The 20398-nt window shown below is 38.4% G+C and overlaps 1 protein-coding gene across 2 annotated transcripts; it reads left to right on the plus strand.

The window, feature by feature from the left end:
* Positions 1-595: 595 nt before the first annotated feature.
* LOC131224858 (serine/threonine-protein kinase PBL27) lies at positions 596-19747 on the plus strand. 2 transcript variants are annotated; one of them, XM_058220289.1, is made up of 6 exons: positions 596-984; positions 1748-1947; positions 2965-3154; positions 13663-14054; positions 16516-17158; positions 19393-19747. In XM_058220289.1, exons 1-5 carry the CDS (start codon positions 855-857, stop codon positions 17149-17151), a joined length of 1548 nt encoding a protein of 515 aa, XP_058076272.1. In that variant the 5' UTR covers positions 596-854; the 3' UTR covers positions 17152-17158; positions 19393-19747. The 2 variants fall into 2 exon arrangements, with proteins under 2 accessions (XP_058076272.1, XP_058076271.1); XM_058220288.1 differs by lacking the exon at positions 19393-19747 and having other exon boundaries at positions 16516-17718.
* The last annotated feature ends 651 nt before the right edge of the window (positions 19748-20398 follow it).

The raw sequence follows: 20398 nt of genomic DNA on the forward strand, positions 1-20398 counted from the left end.
AAGTTTTGGATCACACTATCTCTGCTTCTTCTTATGGTGTGGTCCACTTGAGCTTTGGATCTTCCTCTTTTTTGGGATTATGTTAGAAAATGATCTCACAAAATGAATCAACGGCATGGATAAAACCCATATATCCCTGTCGGCACCACAAAGCTCCTGTCTCAACCGATTTTCGTACAAGCGGGGCGGTACGCAATCCGCTTGCCTATTATATTTCTTCACTTAGTTCAATGACTGTCTTAAATCGGATTAGCTGACTTAATTAAAAAAAGAGATCATCACACGTGCAGAGGAGCCAACGTGTACGATATTTGAACCTCAAATCGGTACATCATAACCGGGGAGAAGCCGCATCTAAAAATTAGCCCATCTGATCAAGTGGGCCACACGTGTACATGAATTCGGACCATCGGCCAGCTTCTAATAACCGTTCATTTATTTTCTACAGGTTTGCCCCAGCAGCCTCATTCTCGAGGCAGAAGCATCTAAGTAGAGGGGATCTTCTGATGAGCGGATCACATACAACACACGCGTGCCTCAGCTACACGTGTGAGTTACATTTCCCGTATATTACAGGATCTTTTAACCCGATTGGTTCCTCTCTTCTTCTTTTTTACCTTGTACGAATTTTTGTTCCCTTTTCCTTCTTTTGGTTCAACTGAGATACGCGTTGAAGGTCCGAACAGTTTATGTTGGGATCGACGCGAGGAAACTCTTTTCAGAGCTCGAATTCTGAGATGGGTTTTCAAGGGAAAGAGAGTGGGTGTTAAAGTTCAAACATCTTTCATTTTTTAATTTCTATTTTCTTTTTTTTTTTTTTTTGGGGGATTTTTTTGGGGGTTGTTTGATTGGAAATGGGGGGTTGTTTTACGTGCTTTGGATCTTCGAATGAGGCGAAAGAAGAGAGAAATGGTGTGAAGAAGGAATTTGGGAAAGAGGGTTCTGCTCCTGCTGCTGCTGCTGCTGTCAGCAGAGTCAGCTCAGGTAATTTTATTTTATTGGAATTTGTTTTTTAATTTCATTTTATGTTTTTTTTTTTTTTTTTTTTTTTTTGTGAATTTTATTATTTGGGTTTTTTTGGGGGGGTATTTTTGAATAACTTGTAAATGGTTTGTATCATTATCATTGTTGCTGCTGCTGCTGTTGTTATAATTATTTGCATCTGATCTGTGGGTTTTTAATCATATGGTGGTGTTTTGTTGAATTGGGTTTTCTTTCTTTCTTTCTTTCTTTCTTCTTCTATTTTAAATCTTAGTGTTGTAGTTCGTGGGTTTACCGAAAGTTTTCTGTTCTTTTTCGTTTTTTTTTTTTTAAAAAATTTTTTTAAAATATTTTATCTCTTTATTTTTCCTAATTTTTTCTGTGTTTTGTTTCTTGTAGAACTGTTTTCGTTTTTCCATTTTAGTTGTTCATATGTGAGTTTTCTTGTGTTTTTTTGTTGGGATCAGAAAGAAAACGGTATCTAGCGTGGTCTTTCATAGAGTGATTGAAAATGCAGATTTTGTGTTGCGACTATTTTTTCTGTTGAATTATTGTTAAATTCTCTAGTGAAGAATGACCCTCTCCCCACATCTTTTATCAGTAACCATTGTGACAGTAATACATTGTATATTTTTTGACATATTTTTTGGTAGTTAGAAAGTCGGTTTGCACTGCCGAGGATTCTTGAATACTGAAATGTTGTTCGACATTGTCTTATTTATTTATTTATTTATTTGGGTTTCTGATGATTTTCTTGGTTGTGCAGATAAATCGAAGTCTCGTAACGGTTCCGATTCTAGAAAGGAAGGTTTGGTTCCCAAAGATGGGCCAACGGCACATATAGCTGCACAGACTTTTACGTTTCGGGAGCTTGCTGCCGCTACCAAGAACTTCAGGCAAGAGTGCCTTCTGGGTGAAGGTGGGTTTGGACGCGTGTATAAAGGTCGGTTGGAGAGCACTGGACAGGTAAGTTGGGATTTGTTTGCACATTCGTTGCATCAGAATTTCATGAACTCCTTTGTTTTCCCAAGTAGTTGAAAATAGTCTTAGACGTGTTGAATTGGCTTGATCTGAAGATTCAGTGTTCATGTGCATTGCAATGCTCAATTGAACTATAATGTGATAATCCAATTTGATATGGAAGATGGTCAAAGTGGGGGCGGCACCACCATTTTAATCTGCGATGACGACTGCACACCTAATTGTTATTTCTTTTTTTTCTTTTTGCCTAGTTGGGACTGAAATGATCCTATTTTTTATTTGGGGGCTTATCCTTCACTGTGAGTGGAGTGAAGCTAGCATCATTTCCTTTTTCTTCAGTCTGAAAGAGAACTGAATTATGTTAGAGAAACTACAAATAAAACAAATATATAGGATGGTGGAAAGGATGAACCGGCAATGAGTGACTCTCGCACCTCTCCCTCTTTTGCTATGGTGCTAGCCATCTCATTCTCCTCCCTCAATACTATGGATACATATACATTGAACTGATGAGCTAACTTTTGTAATCTATGAAAGAAAAGAAGCGAACTTCCAAGACCCCAAATTGAAGAAGATATACAAATGAGAATATTGCTGGGGTCAGCCTCAATCCATAAGGTGCTGAGTATGAGCCAACTAAGATTATTAACCCCTCACAAAGAGCACGAATCAATGCATACTCACCATACAACCGCTCCACATTGACAGTAAAATGACAGCACAGCGGCACCCTTGTAATCTTTAATGACTCTGATATTTTATTGTCACTTCCCCTTATTGCATCGTATCATTGCATTTCAATTCAATTGAGCATCCAAGCACAGCCATATTGTTCAACACCTCTTGTGGAATGCAAAACCCATGCATATAACTGCTTGCTTTCAATAGAATGGTGTGAATCTGTCTTTCAGTCTTATACTAGTGAAATGTGATGGGTTTTGAAAATGCCTTGTTTTTGTACTACCATCTGGTTTGAGTGAAGGGAAATCTTATTTTTGGCAGGTCGTAGCTGTAAAACAACTTGACAGGAATGGCCTCCAAGGAAATAGAGAATTTTTGGTGGAGGTTCTTATGCTCAGCCTCTTACACCATACGAACCTTGTCAATTTGATAGGTTATTGTGCTGATGGGGACCAGCGCCTCCTCGTCTACGAGTTTATGCCATTGGGATCTTTGGAGGATCATTTACATGGTTAGATTAAACACCATCGTCATGCAATGGTTTTCCTTTTCAATATAATGATCTATTGGTTGAGTTATTTTATATCTTGTTCAATGGTAGTATAGTTTAATTCAAATGGCCATTTATTGCTTATTTAAGATATTATCTACTTGGGCTGTTATTTATCTCTAGCATCCTTTGGTCCAAAGGGTCTTCGTAGTTATTTATTTATTTATTTAATTTTTTTCTTTCTTTCTTGTTGAAGGATAACCAAAAGTTTCTTGTTGAAGGATAACCAAAAGTTTATCAGAGAAAAGGGGGAAAATACAAGGAAGCCAATAAGGAATCATGCTAATAATACAAAAGAGGACTCCCAGCAACCCCAAATAAATCTAAAGGCTTGTCAGCAAAGAGCTTGAACAATCTATCCCAGTGTTTTAAATTGCGCATGGCGTGTAGCGTAGCCTTCACCTTTGTAGCCTAAGGTATGAGCTACATAGCGTGTAGCTTATGCCACACGTTACTTCTATATTTTGAATCAAGGTTGCGCTTGGTTGCATGGATTTCTCAATATTCTGCACCAAATTAAGCTGATTGATAATGAAATTAAACAAAATTTTATAAATTTGGTGCAATCAAACCCAACCTAAAGTCATAGAAAAAGGCAATGATTAAGTATAAAGGTAAAGAAAGAGCAATGAAACTGATTAAATATTGTTACTTATGTTATTTTACTAAAAGCATTGAAATTATTAACTAACTTTTATTGAATATAGAAAAAATGTAACAAATCGTTGAAAGCATCAATTGATTTTAATGTTGTAGTGAAAGATAACTTGTAATGTGAGCTATGTAGCATATAACGTAGTCTTATGTAGTGTGTAGCATATGCAAATTATCATGTAGCATAGGCTACACGTAACTTAAGCTATTTTCATGAGCTACATAGCGTTAAGGCTAGGCTAGGCTACGCTACATAGTGTAAGCTACACACTACGTAGCGTAGCTATTTAAAACATCGATCTATCCCAATGAATAACTAGCCTTCTAGCCTTGAAAAAGGCCTCACTCAGCAAGCTAGATGTATCATGTATCACGAAAAAATCTTCTGTTACTTTGAAGCCATATTGTCCACGAAGAAGCAAGAAGAGAGATCCATCATAAGGACCTCCTTTTACGCTCCATGCCATCATGCTACTCTTGAAACAACTCCCCAGTTGAGCACGGCATGACCCGAGCCACTCCATAAAGTTTCAAGAAGCTCCAACAAATCTCAAACATGAAGGAACAGTGCATGAATAACTGATCCACTGATTCAGGATTCTACAACCTTAAGGCATAATATACATCTGTTCACTGGGATTCCAACAGTGTACAAATAAGGGTCTTAATAGTTATAAATTTAAATGGAATCTTATCGTTTTTTTTTTTTTTTTTTTCCTTCACTATGCATCCAAAAGATTAGTTGCAAGAACCTTCCATCTGAGGTGCCGGCTGCGGTTCAGACGCACCCTCTTGTTTCCGTTACTTTCCTAGGTGTTTATGCTGGCTAACATTTCAAAATATATGCTTCTCTGCTTCCGCACCCAGATTGGCTCCTCCTTCCCTTCGTGCATCTCGAACTAAGCAAAAGAAATGCATTATTTGTGTACTTGTGTCATCCACCTGCACATGCTTTATTATAGTCATTAAAAGGGTGATGCATTTCCTGGTCTTCTACGTTAAGCTTAAAACGGTTTCAGGTACTTCTTTTGTTGCTACAAGCATTGGTACCTTACACGATTCAATACAGTATTAATAAATTATTCAGTACATATTGATCATTATAGATATATTTGAACTACCCAACAGTTACATAATTAGTTGCAATCATAACTGCTTGGCAGTGCCATATGGATGAGTGGTTAGAAAGGATCCACCAACAGTCTACATTTCTTGGGAAGCTAAGATCATTTGATTATTACAATTTTCAGGCTACATGCTCCACTAATAGTGGTGCATCTACAAATTAGATGGTATACCTATGTCTAAATGTGTACCACATGTAGTTAGATTCATGTGCTGGTATGATATTTAGGTTTGTTTGGCAGTATAGAATGGGAGGGATTTGTGGATTTTTCTTTTTTGGTCATTTGGTGGCAAGGAATGGAAGGGACTTGGATTTAAGGGAATCAAAATCCCCCCAAAACACCATTTTTGAGATCCATCTCAAAGCTGATTTGTAAAATCCACTTGATTCCACAAGGTTCAAAATCCATGCGATTTTAGAGGATTTAAAATCCCATGCTGCCAAACTAGCCCTTACTACCAAAATATTCAATAATGGTAATGGTGGCCGTAATGACCACTGCCTTTACTGTTAGGATACTTGCCGTAACGGTTTCTATGACCTCTTTTTTTTTTTTTTTTTTTTCTAAAAGGAAAAACCTGTTTGGCTTCATAATGGCCATTACAGGCCATTTTTTTTACATAACCGCTGCTCTGGCCCCGTAATGCGTAACAGTTCCCACTGTTACCATTATGTAACCATTTTTTAATACCTCGCTTACTACAGAACATGGCATTGTATGGTATAATTCTTCATATGTTATACTTTTAGGGCCTGTTTACTAGTATGGATTTTAAATCTTGTGGAATTGCGTTGATTTCGCAAATAAGCTTTGAGGTGTGATTTCAAAAAATGTTCTTTTGGGGATTTTGGTTCCTCTGAAATCCAAATCCCTCTCATTCCTTTCTACCAAACTTCAAAAAAAAAAGAAAAGAAAAAAAGCCCCACAAATTTCTCCCATTCCATGCTACCAAATGCGCACTTGTGTATTTCTATGGTCCTTTTTTTTTTGTTGTTAATTTAAAAAGATTTGTGAGCCGTACATCTACACCCAAATATAAGAGGGGTCTACAGAATTGATCCAAGGGATATATGCTTTGATGAAAAAGCTTATGATCTAAGAAGAGCAGATCATGACCTTGAAATACAGTTAATGATGATAGCAATTAAGGGGTACAATGAAATATAGTGTATGATCCTTCCAGGAGACTGATTATGGACAAGTTGGTTTTGAAGAGGTCTAATACCAGAACTTTCTGCCAAGCTCAAGACTGAAAGATGAAGTTATGATTGAAAGAAACCTACCTTCACAGTATTTGCCACTGAAACAGTTTCTTATAAAGGAGCAAGTTCCTGTTTGTATGGACAAAAATGCATTTCCTGGGGTGTTTTGGACACATTTGATAAATTTACCCAAAACCATTTCATACTTGACTGGCACAGCAAATATGGCACAGAAGACAAAACACCATTTCTATGCAACTGTATATTATAGATGAAGTACCAACCTTATTTATGTACATGTATAAATGAAATACGTGTGCAGACTGTTCATACATGGATGTATGCATATATGCATATATACTATACAGCAGACATGTACATGCATACCCAAGAATGAAAAGACACCAATGGGCTTTGTAAGACACACATAATAACTTACAGTTATATCCTGAATCTGTATCCTGTGTGTAGCTGTCTGAGAATAATCATAATCTCATCAGGGATATTGGCTGGTTCTTGAGGCAAATTTGTCTTCTTTAACCAAATGACAAGTCTTATTGAGTAACAACCTGCCGTCACGATATGTTTGATGTGACCAAGACGCCCTTCATTTGTGTTTTGAATTTGTCCTATTCCACCGTGTTGAGGCATTTTGTTGGGCAGCCACCACTAACTATGTTCTTATGCTTGATAATCTTCAAGAAAGGAATTGGTCCCTTCCTAACATTTACTACCTGTGTTGTAAGCAGTGTTTTAAATATCGACGATATCGGCCGATATATCCCACAATATATCTTGTATACCACCTGTGCGATACGAAACACACAAGTAGTGGGATATATCCCACATGTTCGATCCAATGAGCATTTATTATTATTATTTTTTTAGTAAATCATGTTAAATCATGTCAAATTATTACAAATCCATGATTTTTTATGTTTTGCATGAAAAATCATGGATTGGGAAGCTTCGATTTCGAGATTTGGAGGAGAAAGACTGAATTGCGTAAAATTGAAAAAAAATAAAAAATTTCTCAATTTCTCGCAAATCGGTTGCAATCTGTGTCCAAACATAAAATCAAACATGTATGTAACTTAATCTAGTGATTTTTCTTTTGCTTGTGTTTCCACATGTCTTCTTACATTTATAAATTATATGAATATACTTGCATCAATTCAATTAGACAACGCATAGATTAGGACCCCATACAAAGAAAACCTAATATGTGCACTTGTTTTTTGTTAATGTTTTGATTTGTAAATGTGTATTGATGTTCTTTATTTATTTTAACCATCACTGAAATTTCATTGAAAAATTCGACAAATTTCCAATGTTTCCCCATGTTTCCAACAGTAGCGATATAACCGATATATCCCATGCGATAATCGATAAGTATCTGTATCCCAAGGGTGCCATACGTAAGGCAATACCGATATTTCGAACACTGGTTATAAGTATCCAAGAAAAATAGAAGGGGGTGGTTGACGGTTAAAGAGGATCTTGGATCCCCCTGTTCTCTTGGGTAACCTTGCGGCCTCTGGGATTAGGGGAGTTCTAAAGGATGAACTAGGTACCAACAAGTTTACTTTTTTTCTTTTTTTTTACCGGGCTGGTGGGGTTGGAAACTTTGAATGGAGCAAAGCTATTGGCTATTGAGACTAGGATAGAGATTTTTCGGATTGGGTAGGTGGACCTTGGATAGTGGAGGGGACTCATATAATGAGATCGCGACGATATGTATTCGTTAGCTTTCTAACATCGAACCTTTTCTTCTTTGGAAAGCAAACTTTGTTCTTAATCTTGAAGACAAATCCTCTTCTAATTTCTATGTTACAGTAGAGAATGTTGTTTTGAACTCTTTCTATTCTCTGTTATAGTAAAAGTTGAAGTTTTGATTTGAATGAGTAGCATGTTGACCATGGTTTTCGTGATAAGCATGATGGCTGTAATTTCACCCTATGTGAGTAATGCATGGGCATTTTCATACCGGGCTCAAGTGGGGTGGCCTGCGTGAAGCGGGGGCACACTCAGGGTGGGCGGCCCGTGTGAGGCGACGAGACCCATGTGAAGTGGGGCCCATGAGGGGGGTTCGGCTGAGGGCTTGACTTGGGCAATGAGATAAAGGGATTGATTCGCCACACTCTATCAGTTCGAGCTTTTAGAGCAAGTGGTTAGTTTTGATACCGACATTTGTTGTGATGCCAGACAAGGGTATGGGGTGTTGGAACAGTGGCTTTTAAAAGTCTTGTTTGCCAACACTTGCACACGATTATGTTAAAATATCAAAGCATTATATTTTGTAGTATACTATAACTATTCATATGTTAAGAAAACCCCACAATAAAAACCTATGAAGTAATCATTTACATGTATAAAGATTCCCAAAGTAAAACAATTCTAAATGAGCATAATATAAGTTTTATCTACATGAGGTATATCCAAGAGTGTTGGACACACCTGTTTGTTTCCGCACAGGTTGACATGGCACAAATTCTGTATAGTGCAGTGTCCTTGTCACATATATTTGACCTCAATCTCATGCTTTGGACAAACCAGTTTTGAGAGGAAGAAGTTTCTCAGTGGCATTGGCTTGCCACACGGTCCTGATATTTCACAATTACTCGAATGGTTGGTTTCGTGCTAAATGCCCCTCACAATACACGTGTAAGTAGATACATCATCTCGAGATATCTACAGTGAAAGGAAAGTGACCTGCTATTAGACTGTTGTAGGAAGTCTTATTCAGCAAAATGGTATAAATGGCTTATTTAAGCCATACATGTGTGCACGCACGTGAGTAAGGGAAAAAACAAGAGAGATCAAAGTTGTAGTAAAGTTGCCAAAGCTACTAGACCTAAAATTATCATGCTTAGGCCATAGGGATTGATATGGTTGCATGCACAGCCATAGAGTTGTGTATACAGCTGTATGGTTGTACACAGTGAACATTCTCAAACTAATGAAAAGTACAAAACTGATATTTAGAAAATCCTGTCACACGTGTGATCTGGTTTGCCCACTTTGGGTCCTCTATGGTCCACACGTGGGTTGGAACTTGCATCAACTAGTTAGTGGGTCAACGAAGTGTCTTAATGGCATTATTGCAACATCTTGTGGCATATTCTAGATAGTCAAAATGGTTGAATGATTTTTGCTTCTGTCCAAATGCTCAATAGATAGCCTGCAATATGCTTGGATATATTTGGTAGCATGTGACAAACGTTCATGCAGCCCGCACTGCTATAATTAGGCACTGTAGGCCAGTTTTTAAATAGCTATGCTATGTAGCTTCTTCTTCTTCTTCTTCTTTTTTAATCACGCTATGTAGCTTATAGCTTACGCTACGTAGCATAGCTTAGCCTTAATGTTACGTAACTCATGAAAATAGCTCAAGTCACGTGTAGCCTACACTACATGATAATTTATATACTCATCACGCTACATAGACTACATCACATGCTACGTAGCTCACATTACAAGTTATTTTTCAGAACAACACTAAAATAAATTAATGTTTTCAATAATTTGTTACATTTCTTTTTTTTTTTGTTCTCAATAAAAATTAAATAATACAAGTAACAATATTAAATCAGTTTTTTTTTTTTTTTTTTTATGGTTCTTTGTTTACCTTTTAGGATGCGTTTGGGTGCACAAGATATCATGAAATTTTGTTAAATTTCATTATTAATCAGACTAATTTGGTGTAGAATATTATGAAATTGGTGCAACCAAACGCAACATCTAGAAGGACCATGTAGCTTATGCTACACACTATGTAGCTTATGCCTCACACTTTAGAGGGGTGAACGCTACGCTACACGCTATTCGCTATTTAAAACACTGTTAAAGGCATAGCAGCCTTACAACTATCACGATTTGTGACTCTAACAAGAGCATCACATGGATGAGAACAAGGAAGCATATTAGAGCTTCTTTTTTTTTTCTTAACTGAACGTTGTCTATGCACACGATCCAACTTGGCCTTCAGAATGCAAAGCAAACACCAATGAAAGGTGAGGGCCATAAAATCTCAGCCTATGATACCTAGATCATTCATAAAGTTGGAGTACCCACTCTGAATCAGACACTTGAATAAGAGTAAGATAAGGATTTCCTCCCCTGAGATTCGACATCCAAATCCAATGGATTTGAACTTGGGAACTGTTTACTTATTTAGAATTTTAACGTGAATAATACCAAATGGATTACAATTCACACAACATTGTAGCCTTTCTATTTTCTTTTTTAATAAATTGGAGGTATTAATTAGAAAAGAAAGTACTAAACAATTCTGCCACACTTGTATCTGTGGAATGTGTATTTGAGAGGACCCATCATTATCCAATCCTTGCCATGCCTGCCAACAGTAATGGCATTTGGGTAATAGTTTGAACAAGCTTCATGTAAAAACGCTTGGATTTGAATGTGTCCCACCTTATTGCATAGGGCATGGTACACTAGATTAAGGCCTATATGTAAGGACCCTTTTGCCTTTGTGTGAAGATGCAGTTCTAAAAATGAGTAGCGTTCTTACACACCATGCTTGTAAAGGTTCTATCATTTTGGAGAAATATATTATAACATGCTCTTTCATTCTAGGAGGGCTAGTTTGGATAGGAAGAATCCAAAATGTGGTTATGGAAGACATCCACGGGTGATGGGGACATCCCACACACGCCGTCCACACGTGCACGCACACCAACCCCTACGCTCGTATGCCAGAAGAAGGAGGGCCCCACCGTCAATCTAGATCGATAACGACGTCCAGGGAGGGCCTTCTAGCTAGAAGACGAAGTTTTGATTCAAAAGAGTGGGCTATTAGTCAAGAAAAGCCCATCATAGGATCTCATGATCGTGGCCCACGAGTCGGATTGATTTCATATTTTAGGTTTTGCTTATTGTTATTATTTAGAACATCATGAACGCCTTAGATTACTTTGTTTAGTTTTTATTTTAGTTTACTTCATCGCCAAGTAATAGGTTACGCACATGGCGCGAGTTTTGGAGTATAGGGTTTTCTCTATAAATAGGCATCCCTTGTGGTTCTTTTGCATTCATTGAAGATTAATAAAAATTTCGCGTTTTCCTACTCTATGAGTTGTGAAACTTAATTGGGTGTGAAACCCTCTCTTCATCGAAAGGTTAGCTACCGTGGTGCGAAGCCACATTTATCCCGATACGCCTGCATCCATCGTCATCTCTACTACCTATCTTCTACTATCCCCTCTTCTCATCTCACCCCATCATCTATACTTCGAATCAATCATCTATTGCAGCAATTTTCCTCATCACAGCAGAATTTCAGAATCTGGCTCTACAGGAGGGCTGAAACTTCGGCGGAGCACCACGCACAAATCGTACATCGAATCGAGCTGAGATTTGGGGGTTTTGTAGTCCATCCCTGCTCGACAGGGCCAAGGTGACCTTTTTCTGAATAATGGGCCCCACACACGTGTGGTCGGGATCACACTCACATGCGTCTGGGCCATTGTTGTTGTCCACGTGTCCGGTACTTCTCTGGTTCGTCTCTTTCCTCTCTTTCACTCCGCTTCCATCCAAAATCCCTAAACCTAACCCTAAAGTACTCAAATCTCCAATTTTATGCCCCTTTTCTTACTCTAGGGTTCTCCGAATTGGAATTTCTGAATCCCTTGGATTAGAGACTGATTACTATGCATGTGTGGATGATTATTGTTTATCTTTGAGCATCGTTTGGTTTATAATTTTAACAGTTCCATCCCTAACATGTGTAGGCCTGGACCCGCATAAATTCCCCCTTAATTGAATGGTTTGGACTTTTATGTGGGATGTGGAATTTGTGTAATTGTTTCTGAACTAATGTGATCTTAAGCCTGAAATCTCGCACATCATACTTGAATTTCATATCCTGCATCAACGGGAAACTAACAAAGTGGAAAACTGTGTGTCAAAGGAAAGAAAGGCTTTAAGAAGAAAAGAAACACAAGTAGGGTTGGACGTCGAATCCTCTCTCTTTAAATATTAAGTAAATAAAAAAATTACATAAAATGAGCAAAGGGTAAAAATGGAACAAAGTAAAAAAGAGAAAAAATAAAAGGGAAATAAAGGGGCCACAACCCAAGTCAAGCTTATGGCCCATGGCCCAGAGATGAGATTGCACATAAATTTCTTCAATCAAATCACCATTTAAGAAGGCATTCTTAACATGAAGCCGGTGCAATGGCCTGACTGGTAGCAAGAGAAATAATAATCCGAATTGAGTTCATCTTATCAACAGGAGCAAAGGTCTCAGAATAATCCTCACAATATGTCTATGTAAGCCCCTTAGCAACTAGGCGAGCTTTATATCTAGCTATAATACCATTAGGGTGATATATATCCAACGACAATCCATCGGAGTCTACCCAACGGGTAAACTAGTCATTTCCATGTTTGTTTCTTCTCAAGATCAGCCATCTCCTCCTCCATGGCTCAATGCCACAAAGGAGAAGTAAGAGCCTCTTTATAATTTTTTGGTAGAGGAAGAACACTCAAGGCAAGAAACAAAGGACTTGTGTTCAAGGGATAAGGAATGATAGGAAACAAAATGTTGAATAGGATGAGCAATACACTATCTTTTAGCTTTTCTAATAGCAATAGGCAGATTCAAGGACAAATCTAAATATAAATCAGAATAAATGAGCAAGTGAGTAGGAATACTATCAGTACTTGAGTTCAGAGGAGCCTAATTTGTAGTGGATTGCCAAGGGTAATAAAGGAACTTGTAATCATTACAAGAATTGATATTCAAATACAGTCAAATGCAATCCAAGGAAAGGAAATTGTAATCATTACAATTTTCTATTGTAAAACTACCTTATTTACGGTGATTCATGGAGAAAACAAACACCGCAAGGTCAGTCATCATTACAGTCAAACTACACTGACATCAATAGGGAATTACAGAGTTGATAGTATTCCTACTCGCCTATGGCCCATGGTCTAGAGAGGCACGGCCCAATCTTGTATATGTCAACACTGTGGGAAAGAATTTACAGCCCACTGTTTGTTTTGCAACTAATGTTTTCATGGAAATCAATTTGTTTTTCCTTTGCCATTGTCTGGATAGCAGTTCTTTTTAGTGTGGAAAATGAAAAGGATCCCTGTTCAGTTTGTGTCACCAAAATGAGAGGAAATGCCCATGGATTAGGTTTTTGGGCGACATTAGATTACTCATTTTCCAAGGAAAAGCATAATAATGAGAAATGATTTCCACAGCTACAATTTTATATTTAAACAGCACGTATCCATGGAAATCTATTTCATTTCCAACCATTTCCAGCTTCCTGAACCGCATACAGTTTCACTTGCTATAGAACACGTGTGGATGTCGATTGTGTTTGTGCAGTTCCACTTTCATTTTTTTATTTTCAAACTTATGCTATTAAATATTTTTTTTACCTAATAGATACCCCTCTACCTGTAGTTACTCTTTTGCGAATCAGCTGACTTATTGCCCTCTTGTTAGATATTCCACCTGAAAAAGAGCCTCTAGACTGGAATACGAGGATGAAGATTGCCGCTGGTGCAGCAAAAGGGTTAGAATACTTGCATGACAAAGCAAACCCTCCCGTTATTTATAGGGACTTCAAATCATCCAACATTCTACTTGATGAAGGATATCATCCGAAGTTGTCGGATTTTGGGCTTGCGAAACTGGGTCCTGTTGGGGACAAGACTCATGTCTCCACACGGGTGATGGGAACATATGGTTATTGTGCTCCTGAGTATGCTATGACCGGACAGCTTACACTGAAATCAGATGTCTATAGTTTTGGCGTAGTCTTCCTTGAGCTCATCACAGGACGCAAGGCTATCGACAACACCCGAGTTGCTGGGGAGCACAACTTGGTTGCTTGGGTATATTACTTCTTTTCATTGCACCTTTTCAAATTTTATTCTTGTAGTGCATTTGGCATCTCACAGCTCTTGAAATAGAAATTATAGCATTTGTAAATGTTACCTGTGTTTCAATTTTCAAAAGCCAATCATATTTCCATCATAAAGTCTCATCAGTTGTCTTTCATATAAAAAAGAAAGTTCATATTATTTTCAAATTCAGGAGTTTATATAGATAGTAATGGTCTCCTGTGAACCATCCCGCAGGAGACCTTCATGCTGCCCAATTCCCGGTGGTATTGGGAACCTAGACAAGGTGGCCGTACTATAATGAGTTTGTGAATTCCACTCCAACCATTACGTCAATGATGGCAATTTATCCATAGGGCTAAAAACCAGCCGGATTCATGATTCAGGTGGGCCACACAAAGGGAAACAATTGGAGAGGGGACGCCTACCATTGGATTTTTACGTGGCTCACAGTGATGTTTATGTGAAATCCACTCCAACCATTAGCTGCTTCATGAAAATTTATACACAGGGACCAAAAATTAGGCTCATACGTGATTTATGTGGGCTACGCCAATTGAAAAAGTTTGAATGGTGGGCATTCCTTGCACTATTTCTTCTCATGTGGCCCACTTGAATTATGGATGTGGCTGATTTTTTAGCCCTATAGCTAAATTCCTCATCACACACTTTGTGGTTGGAGTAGATTTCACATGCACATCACGGTGGGGCCCACCCAAGCTTTTCCATCTTGATTTGCTTGCCCAGAGCTCCTTCACCTCACAAACCGGATTGCATGCTGACCCTGCCAAACCTCATTGATAGCTAGTGGTCGGTGCTGGAAGTGATCCGTGGCCTCTGCCATGATGCATGTGTTTTATCCATGCAGTTAATCCATTTTGCCAGATCATTTTAGGGCATGAGCCAAAAAATGAGGTAGATCCAAATGTCAGGTGGACCACACCACAGGAAACAGTGGTGATTGAAGGACCACCATTCAAAACTTTTTGGGGCACAAAAGTTTTGGACCAAGTTGGTATTTGTGTTTTCCCTTCATCCAGTTTTTTTATGACCTAATCAACATATTGGATGGCAAATAAATAATACAGTGGACCCTGGGAAGTTAATGGTGGGCATTCAATCACCACTGTTTTCCTATGGTGTGGTCCACCTAACATTTGGATCTGCTTCATTTTGTGCTCATGCTATAAAATGAGTTGGACAAATGGATGGACGGTGTGGATAAATATATACATCACTGTGGGGACCACAAGCACCCACTGACTCTGGCTACTGCCTTGGTCAACATGCCAACCAAGGCAGTCGGAGGGTGGGCTGGGGGTGGCCCCACCATGATGTGTATGTGAAATCCACTCCGTCCATAAGGTTAGCAAAAAACCTTTAGCTGTATGGCTAAAAAATCAGTCACATCAATAATTATGGTGGGCCACATGAGGGGGAACAGGCAGGGGGATGCCCACCATCCAAACTGTGTTATTTGGTTTGGCCCACATAAATCAAGCATGGGTATAATTGTTATTCCCCGTGCATGAATTTTCTCAAGGAAGCTAATGGTTGGAGTGGATTTCACATAAACATTATGGTGGACCATGTAAAAATCCAATGATATGCATCCCCTCTCCCATTGTTTCCTTTAGTGTGGCCCACCTAAATCATAAATCTACCTGTTGTCTTAGCCCTACAGCTAAATTGCCAACACCAACCTAATGGTCGGAGTAGATTTCATGTATGCATCACTATAGGGCCCACCCTATCTAAGTTCCCAAGAGGATAGGGAGGTGGAGCGCACAAAGGTCTCTTGCCGTACGGTTCGCCAAAGACCTCTCTCTCTCTCTCTCTCTCTCTCTCTGTGTGTGTGTGTGTGTGTGTGTGTATATATATATATATATATATATATATATATATAAGGAAAGTGTTTGCCTTGTACCCATCCTGAAATTATCAGTGTAAACCATCCAAAAGTTGAACTTCTGTTGCCCGTTTGAAAGCACCTTAAATCAGGATTGGTACTGCTACTTGAGCGAAGCCCATCTGACTGGTGCTTGGGTGGCATGGCTCATTGAGTGGCGATTATGTTATCCTGCCTTTTCTTCCCAAATAATGAGCGAGATAAGAATGCGTTCTGTTCTTATCCCAATTGTAATTTGGGCAAGCACATCACTTATGCTGCTTTGGCAGCTCTGAACACACCGTTGTATGCTTTTTTTTTTTAAAAAAAATAATAATAATAAAAAATTGTGAAAGGTTATGGTATTTTGGGAACACATCTTTTTTAAATCATTCCATCACAAGACTTGTGGTGTTTTAGTTCAAAACAATTATCATGAAACAATGGTATTTTCATGCACTTCATTGTGGACTCCTGCTGATGAAGAGTTTATTTTTCTTTCATGTTTCTGGATGTGCTGTGCAGAGCTTATTTTTCTTTCATGTTTCTGGATGCTGTGTGCAGGCACGTCCACTGTTCAAGGACCGTCGAAAATTCCCCAAGATGGCAGATCCCCTTTTGCAAGGCCGTTACCCGATGCGAGGCCTTTACCAAGCCCTTGCTGTTGCTGCCATGTGTTTGCAAGAGCAAGCTGCTACTCGGCCACTTATAGGGGATGTCGTGACTGCTCTGACATATTTAGCTTCCCAAACTTACGATCCAAATGCAGCTTCTACTCATAGTAGTAGAGTAGGTCCATCTACCCTGAAGGACAAGGATGACCAAAAGAACCTAGGTGGTGGGCCTGACAGCCATGATGAGGTGGGACGCGTCAGACGGCATGGTGTCCAATCACCACATCAAAATTCTCCCGATTTCAGACACAGGGACCTCGCCTGGGGAGTGAGCTTTGGTGCAGAAGCTGGCAGAGGAGATTCGGGAGGCGGGTCCGGAAGGAAATGGGGTTTGGATGAGTTGGACAAGCAGGAATCTCAGAGGGATAGTCCTGTTCATGCAGGGAAAGCAAGGGAAGGTCCAAGGAATCACAATCGAGATCTTGATAGAGAGCGTGCAGTTGCGGAGGCCAAAGTATGGGGCGAGAATTGGAGAGAGAGAAAACGAGCAAATGCTCTCCGTAGCTCCGAAGGTGCAAATGAGTAACTGGGAGGTAATTCCTATACCTAAACCCCAAGTCAGCATGCTTTTGGTCTGTGTAAGTCTTTAGCAGAGAATAGTTGTATGGTTCAGAGGCGCCACTCCCAGAAAAGAACAAAATATCAGAAGCCATCTTCTGTTCTATCTTGCTTTCCGTTTTCACCAGGGGAATAAGGTCCATTGCTACCTTTTCTATTCCATTCGTAGTGCACCCTTGACGGCGTCCAATGCCCAGACGACAGACATCTTCTCAAAGTCCATTGAAAGTCATCATGTAATTCTTGTCATTTGTTGGGAACTGTCAAACACCAACAAAAAGGAAAAAGAAAAAGAAAAAAGAAAAGAAAAGAAAGCTGTTAAAAATTGTAGAGTTAGAATTGTGGATGAGTCGCCCAACACCGACATGTACACTGTGCAGCTTGTTGCACTCTCTGTATGTAAGGCTTTGCAAAGCCTAAGGTACAGAAAGGAAGTTTGGAAGAAATTTGTCTTAATTTTTGCCCATAGTCTTTGTAGGGCTGTTTGATTTCAATCTTGTCTTTTTTCCCCTAATCTAAATATGATTCTCTCTTATATGACACAACCATTTTGGTCGTGATTTTTAGTGAAAGGTCGCTAAGAACGTGAATTACTTGACATGTGCATGGAATCACTGAAGCTATAGAAATACTTGTCTCGATGCTGTATAGGTATCTAAGTAATTGTCTGTGGTGGCATAATCATTTTGTATTTTGTGCATGTGATTGCATAGGGGAGTGGGTTGGAACATTGTTTTCTATATCATTATCGTGTAATGTATCGCACCCTTGGGATACGGATACATATCGGTTATCGCATGGGGATATATTGGTTGTATTGCATAATGTATCGTTGTTGTTGGGAAACATGGGGAACCATTGGAAAATTGGTTGAATTTTTCAATGAAAACTTTAGATATTGTTAAAAATGACATCAATTCACACTTAGAAATCAAAACATTACAAAAACAAGTGCACATAATAAGTTTCCTTTTATTGGGTCCTAATATATGCGTTGTTTGGCTGAACTAATGCATGTATATTCAAAGCGTATTCATTAATATATAAATGTAAAAAGACATGTATGGAAAGACAAGCAATACATTTAAAAGCAAAAAAGAAGAATACTAGATCAAGTTACATACATGTTTGTTTTGTGTTTGGCAACAAAGATTGCAATCGATTTGTGATGAATTGGGAAATTTCGATTTTTTCCAATTTTCTGTAACTCGGCTCATCTCCCTCAAATTTCAAAATCGAAGCTCCAAATTCGTTATTTTTTTATATAAAATATGAATTATGGATTTGTAACCATTCGACATTGATTTAACATGATTTAAAGTTTATTAAAATAATAATAAAAAAAGATCGAAAATAAAAAATGCTTGCTGGATCGAATAGGTGGGATATCTTCGCACTACTTATGTGTTTCGTATCGTATAGGTGGTATACGATATATATCGTGGGATATATCATCCATTATCGTTGATACTGAAAACATTAGGTTGGAGTGGGGTCATGTGTGCATGCGAGAGATCCTGCCTGGTGCAGACAGATTGTCTGCTGCTCTAGGTTCTCATACTGGTGAGTATACCCTTTTTCTCTTATGTGTATACTTGCTTCTCTGTGTGCGTGCCTGTGTGGCCTGGTTGGAGATGGTTTTTGTATCTATGAGTATCTCCTTTCCCGTTCTCTTTCTCAGCCACTGCATAGATAGTGTGTTTGTGTGTGCGCATGCACGGATATAATCTTGTTTCAGATAAGTAGCACACAGTATGGCTGGATATGGTTTTCATGCCTATGAGTGCATCTTTTTTTCCCCTCTCATTTTGTTTCCTATGCTGATTGTTGAGAATTTAATATGCTGCATGACCCTGGGAGAATTTTATCATCAGTAGAGGAATTCTAAGACCCTCAAATTAGGGCATTTATCTGTGCATTATAGTAGACTCTAGGGATCATAAATTCAAGAAATTTCTTTAACACAGCATGCAGAATGTCTGGTCAGAGCTTTCTTGTATTCATTACGTTCATCCATGAAACTCTGGTTTTGCCATTTATTTCATTGCATGAAATTGGATGGAGTGATTCTCTAACTATGCTTACAGTTGTACACCATCCTCATGCAGTCATTTCTGGTCGGCCATGACTCATCTCAGAGGCTACAGACCTCTTTGTAATAATAGATTTCCGAGACAATACACCATTTTTATGTTTTGTGGGTGTGCAGGAGAATGGGACGAGAAGATTGTTCTTACCTTTTAGTTACTGGCTTTTCTGCCTGAGTTGATTCTGCCTGCGTTGGTATTGTTCAGTAAATTCCTTTTCCTACTTTTGTTACTTTTTTGCTTCTTTTTTTTTTTTTCCTTTTTGGATTAGTAAACATTTTTTTTTATTTTCATTTTTTCTGGAATCAACAATATATCTTAAATTCCTCAGAGGTGGCTTTTGGATGCACTATTGAATTGAACTGCAATACTTAGTTCAATTAAGCGGAACTTACCTAATCACCCCTATTATTTATCTAATGGAAGACTTTTCCAAATGGAAATTACATTAATTGGACTCGGAAGGAATGTAATGTGGCCGTGTTACCTCAACACATGCATGGGTGGTGAGTGTGGAAGTGTCCTAAACTGTCCGGCGTGGTGGATACATTTGTTCACAAATAATTAATTTTTAATTAAATGTAATAAAAATTAGTAAATTAAATTAAGGCAAAGAAGAGAAAATATAAATTAAAAAACAACGAAATAAATTAGGAACATTCACATGGTTTTAGTAAAGAGAGAGAGAGACTGATAGTTCCCTTCAGTGACAGAGGACTGCTTGGTTTTAGACCGAGTGACCATATAATGAATGGCTGAGTCTGATATGGTGACGGTGGCAATTACTAGATCATTATTAGTCTATACTAACAAAAAATCAAATTAACAAAACATTTAAAAAGAGATGAGCCATGCCCGATCCCCTGTAAAAATAGAAAATCCCAATAGAATATCAGAAAGAAATAAAATAAATTTAAACAAAAAATAAATAAATCAATGAAAAAAACAAAAACAAAAACAAAAAACAAAAAACAACAACAACAGTGCTTGTGAACTTTTGTTAGGGGGCTAATGGTGCCTACAACAAAATGAGCTAGAATGTAGAATGTGAGAGCAGGTCTCTACCATGGTTTCTTCCACAACAAGAGAAGTTGAGAGGAGTATCTATAATGGTTTCTTCAATAACAA

The sequence above is a fragment of the Magnolia sinica genome, chromosome 14 (assembly GCF_029962835.1).
Source record: "Magnolia sinica isolate HGM2019 chromosome 14, MsV1, whole genome shotgun sequence".
In the NCBI taxonomy this organism is placed as follows: domain Eukaryota; kingdom Viridiplantae; phylum Streptophyta; class Magnoliopsida; order Magnoliales; family Magnoliaceae; genus Magnolia; species Magnolia sinica.

Excerpts from the sequence above, each read along its gene's own strand:
- LOC131224858 (XM_058220289.1), top strand. The coding sequence starts at position 855 with ATGGGGGGTTGTTTTACGTGCTTTGGATCTTCGAATGAGGCGAAAGAA. Across the intron at positions 985-1,747 it reads TGTCAGCAGAGTCAGCTCAG|ATAAATCGAAGTCTCGTAAC; the intron begins GTAATTTTATTT and ends TTGGTTGTGCAG. Across the intron at positions 3,155-13,662 it reads TTTGGAGGATCATTTACATG|ATATTCCACCTGAAAAAGAG; the intron begins GTTAGATTAAAC and ends CCCTCTTGTTAG.